The sequence below is a fragment of the Populus trichocarpa genome, chromosome 17, assembly GCF_000002775.5.
Source record: "Populus trichocarpa isolate Nisqually-1 chromosome 17, P.trichocarpa_v4.1, whole genome shotgun sequence".
NCBI classification, from domain to species: domain Eukaryota; kingdom Viridiplantae; phylum Streptophyta; class Magnoliopsida; order Malpighiales; family Salicaceae; genus Populus; species Populus trichocarpa.
Window position 1 is genome coordinate 7,814,922 of NC_037301.2, and position 18,378 is coordinate 7,833,299.

At 32.7% G+C, this 18,378-nt stretch overlaps 3 protein-coding genes across 9 annotated transcripts; 1 reads left to right on the forward strand and 2 right to left on the reverse strand.

Moving 5' to 3' along the window:
• Positions 1 to 284: 284 nt before the first annotated feature.
• On the reverse strand, positions 285 to 1,746 carry LOC7496651 (universal stress protein A-like protein). The gene is made up of 4 exons (XM_002323968.4): positions 1,460 to 1,746; positions 984 to 1,105; positions 737 to 855; positions 285 to 565 (listed from the first exon to the last, which is right to left on the reverse strand). Exons 1-4 carry the CDS (start codon positions 1,638 to 1,640, stop codon positions 457 to 459), a joined length of 531 nt encoding a protein of 176 aa, XP_002324004.1. The 5' UTR covers positions 1,641 to 1,746; the 3' UTR covers positions 285 to 456.
• A 9,354-nt stretch (positions 1,747 to 11,100) lies between these two features.
• LOC7496652 (oleosin 18.2 kDa) lies at positions 11,101 to 12,171 on the forward strand. Its single transcript, XM_024588518.2, has one exon. The coding sequence runs from the start codon at positions 11,558 to 11,560 to the stop codon at positions 12,005 to 12,007; it is 450 nt and encodes a 149-aa protein (XP_024444286.1). The 5' UTR covers positions 11,101 to 11,557; the 3' UTR covers positions 12,008 to 12,171.
• A 317-nt stretch (positions 12,172 to 12,488) lies between these two features.
• LOC7461320 (protein ANTHESIS POMOTING FACTOR 1) lies at positions 12,489 to 18,269 on the reverse strand. 7 transcript variants are annotated; one of them, XM_024588513.2, is made up of 11 exons: positions 18,038 to 18,269; positions 17,812 to 17,912; positions 17,596 to 17,705; positions 17,388 to 17,454; positions 16,848 to 16,947; positions 16,604 to 16,720; positions 16,392 to 16,529; positions 16,137 to 16,218; positions 15,731 to 15,780; positions 14,812 to 15,003; positions 12,489 to 12,798 (listed from the first exon to the last, which is right to left on the reverse strand). In XM_024588513.2, the coding sequence occupies exons 1-10, from the start codon at positions 18,107 to 18,109 to the stop codon at positions 14,818 to 14,820; spliced, it is 1,023 nt and encodes a 340-aa protein (XP_024444281.1). In that variant the 5' UTR covers positions 18,110 to 18,269; the 3' UTR covers positions 12,489 to 12,798; positions 14,812 to 14,817. The 7 variants fall into 7 exon arrangements, with proteins under 7 accessions (XP_024444281.1, XP_052304189.1, XP_024444280.1 ...); XM_052448229.1 differs by having other exon boundaries at positions 12,489 to 12,801; XM_024588512.2 differs by having other exon boundaries at positions 12,489 to 12,805.
• Between the last annotated feature and the right edge of the window lie 109 nt (positions 18,270 to 18,378).

Below are 18,378 nucleotides of genomic sequence, written 5' to 3' on the forward strand. Positions count from 1 at the left end.
GGGACTTTTTATCACTCGTCTTTCTACAAGTGAGACTCTTCCATACCGTACCACATCGCTATTGATTTAGTTTATGAATGAGTTGATAAACCGAGTTCATCTAACAAAGACACTTTGCTTATCTAGAAGATACTTGAGCAGCAACGCTAATGCACATGCCAGGCATCTTGCTACATTAGGAATCGCCTGCCTCTAGCAGGAAACTATGCTAGGCACGCTTTCAAACAAAGCTTACCATCCAAATCAGCCGAGGAAACCAAAAATGGAAGGCTAGGCTCAAGACATTGACCATGAAACTGCGAAAGGTACGACAGTTTCAACAAGGGCATTGACTTCCATTTATCATCAGCATCGGCAAGACATATACTCAAACAGGACAACATTCACATGTGCATGTTCATAGCGTTCATGATCTTTTAATACAGGGAAAAAAGACGATTCACAATCGAGACAAATTCAGTCATCAACAGGATCCTGAGGAGTTTCATCAGCTCTACGCTTAATTGAGATCACTGGACATTCAGCATGCTTCTGGCAAAATTCACTCACTGTTCCCACAAAAACCCTGCAGGATAGATCAACACGAGAGATTTCAAGATAACTGGGATCCCATTCAAAAGTACAGACATGAAAGCACATGCCAGTGCATTTAAGGAAACATTTGATATGTGGAATTTCTAGTAAAGTCATCATTGAAAAGTGTCAAGCATTCCATGAATGCAAGGACTGAGCAAACCTCTGAAAAGGGCCAAGACCGCGACTTCCAACAACCAGGAGATCTGGCTGGACTCGTTTTACTTCATGGCAAATTACTTCCTTGGGATCTCCTTTCTTGATCCATGCTTCACAGGCAACCTAGAAGCATTCAATGGAAAGAAGGTGAAGCTAAAACTAAACGATTAAATACAACCAGTCCAGTTCATTGATGTGAAAAGTGGAAATGAAGATAGAAGTGAGGTCATGCGTAGGAAATTGACTATTACCCCAATCTCATGGCATCTATTGACAAAGTACTCCAGCAGATGAAGTCCCCTGGTCCTATCCCTATGCTTCATGTTTTTAAAATCCTCAGGTGAGGCATACAAACTATCCATGTCATCAAAACCTATTGAAAAGAAAGTGTTAGAAGAAGAAGAAGAAGAAGAAGAAATAGTTGCAAATTTAGGAATAAGCATAAATGGAGGTTTCACAAGCTGTCCATAGCAGTTGTGTTGCTTCATTTTTTCACATTTCTAAAGAAAGCTAACATATCATCTTCGAAACGAAAAACGCTGAAATATGAACACAGTTGAATTTAAAGAACACAATTAAATGATTACAAGGAAAAAAAAAATATGATCCGTCAGATTATTTGGATTTTTGTTTTTCTTTATCCAATTCCAAAGCACATCTCACTTCAAAAACCCTAAAGAAATTCGATAAAGTTTATTTAATAAAAAGAGAGGGAGATGTAGAGAACCATCCTCGTCAGGGACTTGAACATGGAGGAAAAGAAGCTTAAAACCAGAGGTATTGGATCGAACGATCTTTTGAAGAGTCCAATCAAAAGCTCCTCTGCTACTAATCGATGCGTGTGGATACCCTTTTATTGTTGACTCGTTCACTCCCATCATTATCCGAGTTGCCTCAGCACCTTCCATCTTCTCTAGGTAACTCACTCACTCTCCTCTTCTCTCTCTCTCTCTCTCTCTCTCTCACTTCATATAAGCACAGGGGAGGCGTTGTTTCGCAATTATTGGGGCCCTAGAGGAGTCGAGCAATCTAATGGGCGTAGTGTACATATACAGGAGTGGGATAGTTTTCAAGGGAGGAGCTGTTACTAACGTGCGCTTCAGGCAGTTAACGCAATTACTTGTTTTTAAAGTGTTTTTTGTACCGATATGCATCAAATGATATTTTTTAAGTTTTTGTATACTAATATGTATCAAAATGATATTTTTTTAATTTTTTAAAAATTATTTTTAAGATCAACGCATCAAAACGATCCAAAACTTATAAAAAAATTAATTTTTAACAAAAAAAACAATTTAAATTTTTGTGGAACGCGGTTTGTACCGCGTTCCCAAACGGTGCTAGCTTCTTCTTTTTTTTCAAAATTTTTTTATAAAAAAATTAAATTAAAATTTATTTATTTATTTATTTTAAATTAATTATTTTAATATTTTTAAATTATTTTGATGTGCTAATATTAAAAATAATTTTTTAAAAATATATATATATTATTTTAATATATTTTAAAATAAAAAATATTTTAAAAAGTTACCGCTTCTTAAATTTTAACGATAAATTTTATAGAGTATCTAACTACTCATATTTATTTTAAACTAGATAGACACAATAAGAAGACAGAAGGTTAAGATTTTTTTTATATATTTATTGGATTTTAAATTTTATTTTTTCAATCATCAACTATATTAGTTTACCATAAATTATTTTCAAATTGGCACCGCCATCTAGTCTTCTTTCAATTATATCTTCCCTGCTGTTAGTAGAATCTCTTTATTCCTTTAAACTTGGGTTATATTTGTGTTGATCTAATATGTAAAAATAGAGCAATCAACCTTATACTAATTAGCTAATTAATCATCAATTTTTAACCAATTATTCTATTTGTTCATTGTTTTTCTTTCTTTCGATAAGGAGAAGCTAAAATTTTGAATTCAATCTAACAAAAAACAAATAGCAATCTCATAAAACTAAATAGAACATGGGTGTTCCAAGATCTTAAACTTTAAAAAATATATATTTATTCCAAGTAGCACCGCACAAGAACAAGAATAAATAAATAAAAAAACATGAATAAAAAAGAAAAGGATAAATAAAGTAAGAAAATAAGTAAATATATATAAAAAAAAAACAAGAGTTGTAAATAAACACAATGTTAGAAAAAAGATAGATTGAGTAAATTACAAAAAAGAATTTGTATATATAGAGTTGATCATCTTACCAAATAGTTGGATGAGCCTATTTATATAGTATAATGTTTAAGTTTTATCTAAACATCAAATTTTAATCCAATATAAATTATTTATATCAGATAAAGAGCTTACATATTTAATCTTACCACAATCTAAACTTCTCCTTACTAATAATCACATGAATCATAACTAATAAAGATTTATAGATAATGTTAGTTTAGAAAATATAAGACTTGGTTGTTGGTCGACCATAAGTTCTTACTAGTTGATTTTAACAGTCTCTATCTTTTTTTTTGTTGTATTGTCTTCACAATTATTGTCTAAATCATGCAGTTGGCCAAGTTTAGCTTTAAAAAAGCAAGGAAAAGTGAATACCATATTTGTAGATATGTTTCATCATGGTCATTTGTCTCTATATCATAAAGAATTTTCAATATGTTATCTTCTTTGTAGGTTGTCTATATGGCCTGAGCCTAGACTTGATTGGTAATGGATGCTTGACCAAACTTATGTCTAAACCAAGCATTTTATTATAATCCCAAGAAAAAAAGTTTTATTAGTGTGTAGTCGTAATACTAGATCTTTTTAAAAATCTTCTAGTAAAGTTTCACTTATAAATATTGATTTAAGCCAACCATTAGTTCCCAAATTAACTTTAATTAACGGATCCTAAATTTCATCTTATCCATCATCCATCATTGGTTATGTTGAAAGAATAATAGTCATTTCAAGTACGATCAATTAATAATCATGATGCATTTCCATCAAACAAATTTTTTTCTTGTCTTTAATACATATACAAGCTTTGTTAAAAGCTTGAACACATGCAACTAAGTTGTAGTGAATCATTTATTAAAATGTTTCAAATCCCTAGTCATTACCTTTCAAATACAAGTTATTTGGCCTAGCAAAATCTGCCATTAATTTTCACATATATGATGTCTTTTTGCTTACTAAAAAGTTGATTGGGCGACAATATTATTCACACCTATTAATTAAATTGAGCCTACATCATTGTTATACAACCATGTATTTTTCATCTCTGAATTTACCATGATTGGCTTATTATATGTTTTAACTATCTTAGTTGACCCATCTATTAATCAAAACATCAAAGTTTGATATAAGGATGACCATATGCACATGTTAGTGTATATCTAATCTTACTAAAATAAGGCGTTATAACTTTTTTTTTGCTTCAACCATAAAAAAAAATTATATTAAAGGTCTTGGATCTAATAGTTAGATCCACTTGTAACATTCCTACAATCTCTCTTATGACCCCTGAAAAATTTGACATATCATTCCAGATGGGCTCATATCAATTTTATTGCAACCAATCTTATTTTTTATTTGTATAGGATTATTGCAATGTCGCGGTCATACAAATTAATTATCATAGCTTAAACAAACAAGATAATATAGAGCAAGTAAGAGGTCAATCCCACGAGAAAAATCTAGTTCAGGTCATTATGCTAAATGATTCAAAGTTGGGGAGTTTTGAAGTTATCTACGTTATGCTATGGTAAACAAAATAAAATAATCAAGCTAAATTAAATAAATCTAAAACTTATTAAGAGAAAAACCTTGGTCTCAAGTAAATGTTTACCTACGGAAATCAAAATTGATCACTATAACGATATGTCATTTTATATTCTGAATATTTATATTTCCTTAACATTAGTCAGTTAACCGATTCGTAGTGTAACTAACCTTAACCATTAAAAAACCATAGTGTTCGCAATAATAATTTCATTCAATGGCAGCCTTAAGAATTAGATAAGTTGATAAATCTAGACAACATACTTGTCTGCAGTCTATGTTCGATTTAGTTGAATATTTTCCCTAAGATTAACACCGTAGATCCGCCATAATTATTAAACTTAGTCGCTTCACAAGTTTAAATATCACAACTCTGGTTTTGATAGCAAACTTAGCAATAGATTGGTTTAGAATAATAGCTTAGAGTCCGATCTAACAATCATAGGAAATAAGCATAGAAAAACATTCATACTCATCATATAAACTGGAAATAAAAGATCGAATAGATCTCATAGTTTTTGAAATTTGAAGGTTTCTGTATCCTTTCAAGTAAGAAAAATAACTTAGCATTGCATGTCTATTGAAAAACTAAAAAATAAAAGAGATGAAAGCATAATTTTCGGTTATAGAAGAAAAGGGTGAGAGTTTTCTTCTTCTTTCTGGCCGTCTCCTCTCCTCTTTCTTTCTCTCTTTCTTTTTATTTGATAGAAAACCCTAATCTCCACATCATTCCAATCCATTTGTACAAAAAATAAAAATAATTCTTTTTAAAGTAGACAATCTACATTTAAGTAGTACAATAACTATTTTTCTAAAGAAGAAAAAATAGTCTTGCCTAAAATCTTCAAGCTTTGACTTTGGACTTAGAGAAGTTAAATTGCCCAAATAAAGACCTTTTCCATACGAAGAAACAATTTCCATGTCGGTTTGGATGCTTTGGAAGTAAGTTGGACTTGTTTCTTCACAAAACATGTCTGCTGAAATAATTTATAGGTTGTCTTAAAAAAATCATATCTCTCTTATATAAGCTTTTTTTTTTGCTGAAATGTGGCATTTGATAGGTATTTGAGTTAGGAATACAAAAAATTGAGTTTTCATCAAATGAACTTCTCTAACTCAAGATATTCAAGTCGGAATACCTAAAGGTCAAAATTGATAGAATGTGAGATTTGTCTTTGAAGGCTACGATTTTCATGCCCTTTCTTTTTTATTTTTCTTTCCATATATTTATAGAAAGGTATGGATGTTAGCTTTCTAATTCCACTAGAATCACTTCATTTCATAGCTCAAGTTCTGAATAAAACATCGATCAAATGTTAAATTTGCCAATATTTGACATGGGTTGAAACATGGTCTAAATTTTATCTCCAATTTACTCCTTTTCAAATCTTATATCCAAAAGTTCCTTCAAAACATAAAATAAAGATTATCAAGGCATTTTATATATAGAACATGGACAAAATACTAGGTAAATGTAAGTAAAACTATTAAATAATATGGTTACATCAAAGACTAAGAGCAATCTTGTCTAGTATTGATTGATTTTATATGCCTCTTGTTAATAGCCTAAATGGTCTATTCAACATTCAAAACTTTTTTCTTTAGTAAGGTGTATGGATTTATATTATTTTTCCTTACTAATGTGTTTTAGCATTGCATTCTTCTAAAATGAGCTTTGAACATTTGTCGTTGTTTTCATCTCTTTTCTAAATTAAAGAGATGTTAGCATTTACTAACAATGTCATCATATTCCTCCTTACTAGGTTTGCATGATTTCTATTATGGCTAGTGTTTATGCCACTCATTATTAACTAGTCTCTTAAGTCTAAATATTTTTCCCTATCACTAAGTCACAACGTATTCATCTTTGCCTACCTATACCTTCATCTTTTGGAAGGATGGTATAGTAGGTAGGGCATTTGCATGCCTCATAAAAAGTTATATCTTGAACTTCTATCATCACCTTTTTATCTTTGTCATGATCTATATATTTCTTAATAGTATTAGTATCCATGACTAATTCTAACCTTTATCGTGGTTGATACATTTTATAATTCTTCTTTTACAATAAGTCATTTTATTATATTGTTATCCACTTTCATTTTTTTATCTAAAAAGCAAATGTGTCTGACCTCTAATGCATTTTGAATTTGGTTTTTAAAGACAACACAACTATTAACATAATATCTCCATGAGTCATGCCACTTCTAATACTTCTTTCCTTTAATCTAATCAATAATAAACATTGTATGGTTTCTAATGAGTTTGATTTCCTCTTATATATTAGATGGTCAAACATTTCTTTACGTTTTTTGATATCAAAAGAGTACTTTTTATTATCATCGACAATTTTAGTAGTTTTTGCTTGTTTTCTACTAGGTTTCATTAGCCCTTTTAAGCTTTTTTAATATAGCTAACTCAAATTGTCTTCTTTCTTTAAGTTTTATGATTGAAATTAGCTATTGTTGGACTTCCTCAATCTTTTTATTACATTATGAGGCAGTCATTAAATGTGTGATTGCATTGTCATTCAAGCTTTTTTAGGGTTTGGATTATATTTTCTCTTTCTTTTAAACCCAAGTTCTTAGTTGTAGCATTTCACACATTCAATTTGCATTTATGACCTTGTCAAGCATGTGGCTTTGATATGTTTCAGTCATATTTACCATTCATTTTTCATCAAAGAACCTTTTTATTTAACATAAAGGAAAGTGTGGAGATTCTGTGGTTTTAAGAAGTGGTTTGGTCTTGGGTTTTATTGTTTTTTTTTCACATGTAGAAGTTCACATTTTATAGTTTTGAGAGAGAGGTATGTTTTTCTTAGAAGAGGTAGATACATGGCAATGGGTAGAAAGATCTTCTCTTGAATATCCATGGTTTTTCTCTTATTTGTGCCAATTCTTTACTCGCGTGACTTTATTTTTTTAGGTATGTATAGGGTGTGTTGTTATAAAAAGAAAGCTTGGTTTCGCTTTAGAAAGATGAGACAATCTCATAGTTAGGTATATAACCAAAAAGGCAATACCTTTAAGTGTTTATGAGATTAAAAAAAAAAAGGTTATAAGAAACCTGATTGTGTTCACTTTATGATGTCTTGCTTTTATTTTCTTAGTTGCAAACTATATTTGACAAGAATAAGTTTTTAACTTTGGGGTAAAGCTTGTTGAAGTGTTTGTTGTTTCTTTTTGGTTTTTAATCATGTAAAACCATTGGTAGAGGAAAGAAAGGTAGTTCATAAGTTTAACAAGGACAAGCTCTTTGGCAACAAGAAATCACCTATGTAAGTCTTCTTCAAAGTTTTGGTTATGGTAAGCTCTTATGCATGGTTCCATATGGTAAAGCATGGAAGATTACATGATACTTTTAGGGAGAAGAGAGCATTTAGAATTGGTTTCCATATAGGTGAAAATGCTAGTAAGGCATAACCCTTTTTCTTGATAGCCTAGTTTTATGTAAAAAGAACATATTTAGTCCCTACTATTCAACACCCAAAACATGGAGAAGGATGTCACTTGTACATGGTGATTTGCCAATGGATGAGGGCATATCAGTGTCGGTTATAGATTTTTTTTTAATTTTTTTTTAAATTGTAACATGGTATAAGATCTCTAAAGTTTTTGTTTCCTTAAATCATTAAATCATGCAATGGGATGGTGGTAGTAGAGTTTAGAGAGTTGTAGAGATTTCCTTTTGTTTCATTTCTATGTAAAAAGAAGAAGCATACATGGATGTTGGCCTTTCTTGTGTGTGTGTGTGTGTGTGATGTATGTATGTGCGCGCTCGTGCTTCCTAAGTTTATTGACGATAGATTGTAATCTGGTGCATGAGATTTAAGGTTTGTATATACATGAAGCTTTTAGTTGGTATATAGTTTAGGTTCTTCTTACCTTTGTCCACTGATAATTATATGCTCATTTTTTATTTTGTGATATTAAAGAATTATTCTGTTAAGATTCTTTTTGTTAATATCGCATATGGTTAAGTCTCTTTCTCATATATATATATATATATATAAACTAAAAAATATTCTTGCATGTTTTGATTTTTGATTTTTGATTTTTGATCTTGTTTAGCATTTTTGCAAAAAAAAAAAATATCTATTGCATGCATTTTGGAGTTTTATAACAAGTTTATAAAACTCATTGAAGTTTGGCTCACATTAAAAGGTTTATAGGGCTGATATTCCCAAAATCTTTAAAAAGCTCATATTAGTTTTCTAAAAACCCATTTAAAGAATGTTTTGCTATTCACATTTGATATTTAAGGTAAACGAACTGAATACATATCATTTCCTTGGATATTAAGAGGAGTAGTGCATCCTCTTGATTTTTTAAACAATAAAATTTCTAGTCCAATATTCATTAGTAACAAAATCAGAAGTATTAAATTTTCAATCTAATAGTCATTAATAACAAAATTGAGAGTATTAAATTTTCAGTCTAACATTTTCCGATAACAAATCAGGAGTAGTAAGAAGATTTTTAATTTAATATTTAAAGATTATAACTGAATATGAATTGGGAGTATTAAGTCTTCATTCAACAAATATTGCAAGTGAAACCCCAGTGATATAATACAGGTGAGCCTCATCAAGGCACCTTCTAAGAACCTTTCCTATGATTTAAGTTGGGTTTAATGAGCCCAACATAGACCCATAGATCATTTATTGACATCACTTGATCGATAATTAATCAGAAGTTATAACCAAGAGTGACCAATCTTAGAATTGTCAATTCATCAAGTGTTATCCAAAGGTAATAACTAGAAATGGAAAAAATAAACCAAATTTTAGAATGGCTAAGTTTAAACTAACAATTAGGTGTTAACTCATTGCAATAAACTCATTATCATCTTGTAAATAGACCACCGGTAAACTAGACATAACAAATTATTAGGAATATAAGAAAAAATTAGCAACGTAATTTACCTCAGATAAGATGCTTTAGGGTGATAGTATCTTATCTCTAGCATAAATAATCACTTACCATAGATCTTTGTTGACTAGTTAGGGTTTTAAATGACCATAATACTAGGTGACGACTTCTCTTTTTATTTTTACCCTATTTTCCAAACATAAAACAATTTTTTATTTTTATGGGCTCGCTACAATTTGGGTGCAACAATGTCTGTGAAAACAAGAATGTTCTTGTTTGGATACACTTACTTCTTCTACACGAATATGCTTCTCTATTGCTTGTTGTACTATAAGGAGAGTTTTGTCTAGGAAGGCGTGTAGTCATTTCCACATGGAATAATTATGAATTCCATTTATTAATGCCTCTATAGCAACAAGTCCAATCAATCCTTCCACCTTAAGCATCTCCTTGTTAAATCTCTTCATTTTCACTTTATGATGAGTAATGGAAAAAAGTTTAGTTGAGCTTTTTTTAACAAGTATACTAATGCTAAAACATGCAATGACGTTATTACTTAAGTAAAAAAAACTAAAGATATAACTAAGTTCTAAGACATGGTATCAGACTCATATAAATCCATAAAATATAATGGAAAGGATTTTACACATAGCATTGCTATCGTGTATTACCAACTCAAGGTTACTCCTAACATTTTGTACATACTCTCAAAGGTTAGTGAGCCCATTATAGTTATCCAGATTCATCTTCGTGGTGTTAAAGTCCTTTAGAAAACATGTGTTTAATATATTTTAGTACAATGAGAAATTTTTTATTTGATGAGCAAGGCCTTTATTTTTCTTTTCTCATCGTGTTCTTTTCATCTCAAGACTACTTGAGTGAGATCTTAAAAGAGAATGATGGTGGTGGTGATTCCTATGACTATGACCACAACTTGCCATTGTTTTTTTACTTGCAGAGATTGTATTGAAGGACCTAGTCTGAGAGTGTTTATCACGTTGATGTCTTTATAGCATAGTAGAGGTGTAACGATATTCTTGTCTACTCTTCTATATATCATTTTATCTAGTCCTTTCTAGAAAGTAAGGTTGGTTGTGAACATAAGAAGCAGTTTACAAGGTGATCGGTTCTGTGGTATGTGGTAGTGGTAAGGGAATGGCTCTGAGTTACTCTTGAGTAACCGGAACAGCTTCAGCAAGTCCTTTTATTTGATGGGCATGCCAATAAAGATGTATAAGAGTTGATGCATTGGCTCCCCCCTAGAGTTTTCATGTTATTAGCCATGAAAATCTTTTTAGAAAATATATATGAGAGAAAAACACCACTTATGAATTCGTTGAAACTTCAAGATGATATTAAGCTTTCCATGATGAATCTTGAGCTTGAGTGCCGGGCTTGATGTTTTCTTGCAAAAAACAAGTCTCTTACATGAGTAGAGAGGAGTGAGGAGTGGGGATAGCTCACCTGACGACGAGGGCTATGGAGTTGACGAGAGGATGTGATGGCGAGAAGTTAGGCTCTTAAAATAACAAAGACCCTGCAAGCAACCCACTAATAACCAATAAAAAAATGGGTGAATATTCTTGCACGAAGATGTGAATCAATTAGAGACGTGCATATCAAAACTTGATAGATTGTTGTAATTAGTACTGAAGAGCCATCACAATTTTTTTCTTTTAGTGTTTCCGATCAAATATAAGATTCATGCCAAAAATAACCTAATAATTACAGTGTCAATTAATTTATCAATTCCAGTAGCTCGAGAAACTTTTGTGATCTCAATTGATACAAAAATAAACCAGGGAAGGATTGTTCTCACGGTGACAACCACTGTTCAGGTGAAGCCAAAAACCCACGCGTTTCCATGCATAAAAGCACAACTCAACAATTTTTACTGAGCTGCAATGGCAATGTGGCAACAAAGATCCCCATCTTCACAAGCCACCTCATCTTCTTTTACGTTTTTCAGTGTTTTCTTTTCTCTACATTTCTTTGTTTTTTGTTATTTTCCCGAACAGTGGCCCTGAAACTTGTTTCTCATGCAAAACCCTTACTCACCATCTTACCCTTCAACGTGTCGCCATATTGCACTTCCCACTCCTCTTTAAGACACCACCACCCCATGTCGATCTCTTCCTCACCTCTTGTCTCAGTTTATCTACATCCCATATCTTCATTTTCGCTGCACAAACCAACCTCCTCGAAGTCGCGTTACCATCGCCAATGGCTGATCGTAAGCAGCCACACCAAGTGCAAGTGCATGGCTTGAGGGGTCAACAACAGCAAGGGCCATCAGCCTCCAAAGTCCTAGCTGTGCTCACAATGCTACCTGTAGGTGGTGGGCTTCTTGCACTTGCAGGTATAACCCTAGTAGGCACCCTGATCGGCCTGACTGTCACCACCCCTCTTTTTTTTCTGTTCAGCCCCGTTCTAGTCCCAGCTGCCCTTCTTATTGGGTTTGCAGCGACCTCGTTTTTGGCTTCTGGGGCCTTAGGGCTGACAGGGTTCAGGTCGCTCTCCTGGGTTGCTAGGTACGTCCAGGAGGCTACCCGGACCATGCCGGAGAACCTGGACCAGGCAAAGAGGTGCATGCAAGACATGGCAGGTTATGTGGGGCAGAGGGCCAAGGAAGTGGGCCAGGAAATCCAGAGGAAGGCACATGAAGGGAAATGAAATCAAGTGAGGAATAGTGTTGGTTTCTAGGGTTCTATATGCGAGGGCTGGTTTTCCAGAGGTACTTTGTTGTATGTAGTTATAAGAGATCTCGATTGCGAGAGTTAGCATTGAGTTTGGTTTATGAGCTCTACCCTTAGAAAGTGAGCATTAGGTGTTTTGTGTTCTGGGTTCAATTGCTGAATTTTGAATGCCATCTTCTATGCGTTTTCTTTTGTAATCTCCAGAATTTCAGGTTTCTCACCACCTGCCAGAAAATCTCAATTCGATTGTTCATTTATAATAGTTCAGCCACTTGGACTCATTTCAGTGGCTTGCCAGAAGGAAAAAGGAAGTATAAAAAAAAAGAGGAAAAACTCGAATGATATCCAGAGACTTTGAATTATCTCTTGATCATCAACAATTATTATACCATTTTTCTTGATTTTCATTTATCTTTCAACTTTAGAATACCCAAACTTCTGTCCAGTTCAAATCCTAGTACGAGAAGAAATTTGGATCTCTTTTTATTTTTTAAAGCATAGAAATCCATCTCTGCGGAACCTAGAAAATTGTTGAACAATTTGAATAGTCCTGAGTCAGCCAAAAGTGTTGGGGGATTAAATACATTATCGAGCCAAAAATGCAATGATCCCTTTATCAATTGTTTATACTCTGCCTAGAAGATTACCTTCGAAGATTCGCCAGCCATAGGCAGATATATCCTGTTGCTTAGTATTTAATTTTCTATCATGTCAACGCAAAATCAGGCGATCAAAGGTTCTGAACGTTTTCCTACAAACACTCTTGGTCTGCTTCCTTGAAGATAAATGCAAATGCACCGTTACATGGTTTGATGGGCAAAAACAGGGTCTAAAACGACATGAATACAGGATGGAAGTTCTCTAGCAAAATTAACGCATAAAAATTCAAAGAAAGAGAGGTGCATATTTCACGGAACGTATAGTGTAGATCCTTTAAGGCTATGGTGATTTGGTGTTTTCCACCGACTCATTGGTTTTAAAGGATGGTGATTTGGTGTTTTCCACCGACTCATTGATTTTAAAGGATTAGGGTGTCGGTGTCTTTTTTTTTTAACACAATAAAAATAAACTTTTACTTCTAGAATCAATAAAATTAAGATCATGAAAAAATTTCTGTCCCAGGATATATATATATAAAACAAAAACTGCTAGACAAGGTTTTTTTTGTTGTTTTTTCATTATTCATGTGTGGAAGTACATATTTAATCTTAGAAAAGACAAATAATAACCTTTTTTAAATGTGGTGTTTTTGTACTTTCACACCAATATTTTGTATAATTACCAGGGTCACTGGGAACATTTTGATATTTTCATATTGTCTTTTGAATTTTTAAGTTAGAAAAGCTGCTAGCACGTGCGCAATACACTTTAGCGAGTGGGTGGCATCCGCGCTATTCAAGTGGCGTGTGGCCAAATCTAGTCGTCCAGTTTCTCTCTGCATGCGCCACAATGTTCTCTTCCACATGGTTTGGTGTGTGGTGGTGTATGGTAATCGGATGGTCATTATTAGTCGTTTGTTTTTTTTTGTTCTTTTCTCTCTCTTGATAATCAAGTACATCATTATCCTCTTTGTTTTGTTTTTCAATTATGGTCCTCATTATTTAATTTCTTATTTTGTTCTTATTCCTTTTATAGATTTTTTTTTTCCAATTTAGTCTTTCAATTATAATTTTTCATGTCTTGTTTTCATTTTGATCTTTTTTTAATTTTTAGTTTTTTTTCTTGATCTTTTTGTTGAGGTTTTTTTAGCTTTCAATTTAATCATTCGATCAAAGTTTTTGTTGTTTTATTTTTTTCAATTTGAACCTCATTCTTTTGATTTGTTTTTTCATTTGTAAAAACTATTTTTCAATTCAATGTAACCCTTCGATTGAAAATTTTTATTTGCTCTCTAATTAATAGTTTTTATTTGGATCCTCTTGTGTAGTAGATTTTTTTCTTGGTTTTATCTATCAACATTTAATTTGTTGGGCATTCAACTTCGTACAATATTATCATTCTGTATTATTTTATTTTTTAAAATTGTTTTATAATTATCTTCAATTACTTTTCTATGGGTTTATCTTGGTTTAATAGCCTAAGTCACGGGCATTGCATGCTTCTTTTGAATATGAGTTTTGTTTAATTACTTTGTTTGTGTTTGATTTTTTAAAATATTATTTTAATTAATCTATGATTTTTTTATACAAATAAATTTTATTTTTCAAAATAAAAAATATTTATTTTTAAATAATATTACTAATGTGTTCGGCCTTGCATAATATTTTTTTAGGGCACATGTTTATTCAGTCAGTTTTATTTGTATTTATTTTTTAAATCATCAGTTTTTTTGGTGTAAATTTATCTTTTATTGATTTAAATAAACAAGTTCAGTAAACACAATCAAGGTGAATATCTCATTTTGTGTGGTTAAATATCTTGATTTACATTCATCTCTTAATTTTTTCAATTTGTTTTTGTTATTATTAACTATGTTTTAATTTGTTTACATAAATAGTTATCAATTTATCTAATTATGTAAAAAAACACAACAAAACAGCCTATATACCCGGTATTTTTTAATACCTAGCGTGTGCTTGTATAAAAGAAAAAAAAAAAAGATTTGAAATCACGAGATCCAAACATTAAACAAAAGTGTTATGATACAGAAACTCGGTCCGCTTCAAGCACACACCAAAATTTTGGCCCAACAAAGGGTACATTAGGTTACCAGGATTTCCATTGCACATAACAAGCTAAGCGCCTAGGATTCCTTTTAAGCATAAACAAAAAAGAGGTTACCAGGATTCATTGTTGAGGTACATGTTCAGATGGAGCTGCACCTTCAGTGTCCATGGGACGAGGATCGACAGTTGGTTTTGAGCTGTCAGGTATCCAAAACGTTAGAACAGTAGAGGCAGCAACGAACATGGCACGACGAGGAGCCCATTTCAAGCATGATGCAATGCCTATGTGACTGTTCCAGCATGACACCTGCAAAAGCACCCCGTTTTACATTGCCATCTCAGCTCTCATTGATGAATAAAGCCTGTTTTTGTACAAACAAGTACCTCAACCCAAGAGATTAATTCAGTATGAGTACTATCATTTTCGTAATGATCAATTGATGATAGCTTAGTCATACAGAAATTTTTCCAAGAGGAAATTCAAAATTCGTAATTTTTCAACATAATAAATAAGGAAAAGTTGAATATCTATGAAGGTTGTTTTCATGGCCACTACTTCAATAGTGCTTTTACAAATGCGCAAGTAGATTTTTTTTCTTTTCTTTTCTTTTCAAACGCAAGTAGACGATGTTAAGGATATTCAATTTGCCACACAGGTGCCAATCCAACTAGCGGATGACTCCCCTTGGTTGCAAAGGGGAATCTACACTACTTGGGCAGTAGGCACGTATACTCTGCTTCCACATTGACATATTGCAGAATTCTGAACAATCACTGGACCTAATATACATACAGAAAGAGAATGTAACTAAGGAACTATTATGATGTCCGGAGAGAATTCACCCGCCAAATACGTGGAGGTAAAGTAGTAAAAAACAAAGATCTTTTACATCCTTGCACTATATGACGTCTTTCTAACGAGAGTCAAAGGGGTGAATAGCCTAGCTACATTGAATTCCTTCTTCTTTTTTTTTGCCATGATTGCCTGTGCAATTTAAAAACCCAATCAGACAAAATATTGAGATGATCCATACCTCATTTTGCATGTTGATGTTCCAGGCATGCAGGGTTCCATCTCCTGAGCCTGTACAGAAAAACTGTTAGCACCATTTCAGTACTCCAAATAGAGAACATCAAAAGACTAGGTTGAAATTTGCGTCTCACTATGCTACATTAGATGATAGCTCAAAAACATCATGAGTTGTATTGTATTGTTGTTCATTAAAAAAAACCCACAGCAGGTGACATTAGCCTAAATGCTTAACATGTGATTATATTAGTGGTAGCTTTTAAACTTTGAACAACTAACATTAGTTTCAAAACTCAAATTGATGGGCATTGACATTCAACCTCATATATCATATTAGTTTTCTTTGGGTAAAATGGGAATGAATATGATTTTTAACATTTTATTAGGAGAATTGAACCAAAATCAGATACCTGATACCACATATTGGCCATCTGGGGTAAAAGTAGCCTCTATAGTTGTACTGGGAGATGGTTCCAAACTGAAGCCACATCGCTGCAAGAGGAAAAGTTTAGATTGGTCACTTAACCCATACATTATACATAAACAGAACAATGTACAAGCTTCTTTAGAATCAAATCAACAGGACATTGGGCTGGCTTTAAGGAGATAACGAATCAGGTACTTTTAAAAGACCTAAACAGAAGTATTCATCCCAGGAAGCTAACCTTATCTCCACCATATGCATCAAGAACATAGATGTTGTTACTTGTGGTAGTCAATAGCATTGATTTACCATCATTGCTGAATTTAATATCACAAACCTCAGCTGTATCTCCACCAACTAAAAAGGTGTCAAAGGGACCCTACAATTAGAGATACAGGTCAAACTAAGCAGAATAATAAAGCACAGTCAAGTCGTTGCTTTGTAGATACAAACCTTGTCATAGGATCGTGAATCAAACAGTTTAATAGCACCCCCTTCCATTGCCACAGCAAAGACAAGACCTTGCTGGTCGTATGCAACTGTGGGTCTACCGCGTAAATGCAAAATTCCCTGAAAACTATAACAGTGAGCATAAATCACAAACATGTAGCATAAATACAAGCTGTTTGGAATAAGATAGTAGATTGGTCATCACAACTGCCTCACATCAAAAGTTAATGCTAAACTAGAAGCAAACCTGGCAGGCATTTACGCGAAGATCCCATATTCTAATGCTGTGGTCAAGAGAGCTGGACATGAAGCTATCATTAATTGGAGACATGCAGAGCGAAACAACCCTACAACATGATATATATATAAAAAATTTCATGTTAGCTTCATGAGATGGAAGACACATTTGAGATTGGGAAAAATAAAAAAGTGACAAGAATCTAAACTACCCTAAATAAGCCATGGCAATGTGTGAATGTGATACAATGAGATGTAAACAGATGAGGGAAGCACCCATTTTCTGTTTTTACAACATATACATGTTATCATCAGGTGGAATGGTAAAAGCAAAGCACTTCTGCCATCAAGGATTCGGCTCATGGTAAATGACTTGAATCTGAGAAGTAATGCCCATATTCGAATACCCCACCCGCAACCACCGAAAACAAATAAAAACATGAAAGCAATGTTGCCAAAAGATACATGATATTGACTTTGACTGCAATAAAACAAAACAAAATACAAAGTAAGAAACCACAATCTGTGCTGATTACTAAAGAAGCTATACTTGTCTTTATGGCCTTTGAAGTAGCGAAGACATCGATTATCATACAATGATAGATAACGTAATGATTCTGCAAAATAAATAAATAAATAAATATCCTAACACCCACTCAATCATCACAAAATATATATATATATATATATATATATATATATATATATATATATATATATATGCAAAACAAGAAAAGAAAATGTGGACCAGAGCAGACCTCCGGTAGAATCTAAATGGTATACTGAGGAACAAATAACGGAGCTAGGGTGGTGCGTGAAACATATTCGATCTGTACCGTGTTTCTTGTGATATGTAGTCTTCAGCAATCTGAAATATTCAATTACAAAAACACTTACAATAATAATATCCCATACTAAAATTAAATTTATTATTATTATTTATTTATTTTGTTAAAAAAAGAAAACTGACTTACTTGGCACTTGCAATGTCGTAAAGACGAACCGAATCATCCTCGCTAGCTGTAACTAACAGATCGTCTTTTCGATGAAAATCAACTGAATTAATCTTCCCTCCCTATATAAATTACAAAATTAATTATTAATTGCTTCTGTTTGAAAATTAAAACTCTATCTGGTGGAATGTGATTCTTTTGAGTTGAAATAAGGAAATGGAGGAAGGAGGAATATTGTGAAGCTTACAAAGTCGGAGAAAACAGCTCCGATAGACATACTGCGCACCGTATCATCATCGAGCTCTGTAAGCGACATCATAGCCACTGATATTGATGGAGTCTGTCTATCTGGTTTCGATGGAGTTTGGACAAGGAAGAACGATTGATATTTTCTACGAAAAAATTAAAAAACAATATACCGCTGCTGCTCCTCATCCTCCAATCATAGCAGTGAAACCGGCCCCTACCGCGACCTGTAGTCTGCATCGGCTTTTAAAGGTGTGTTTGCGAACGTAAATTATTTTTCTAAAAAATTTAATTTTTTGTTTTTTTTTTTGTTTTTAAATGAAATTTATTTTATATTTTTGA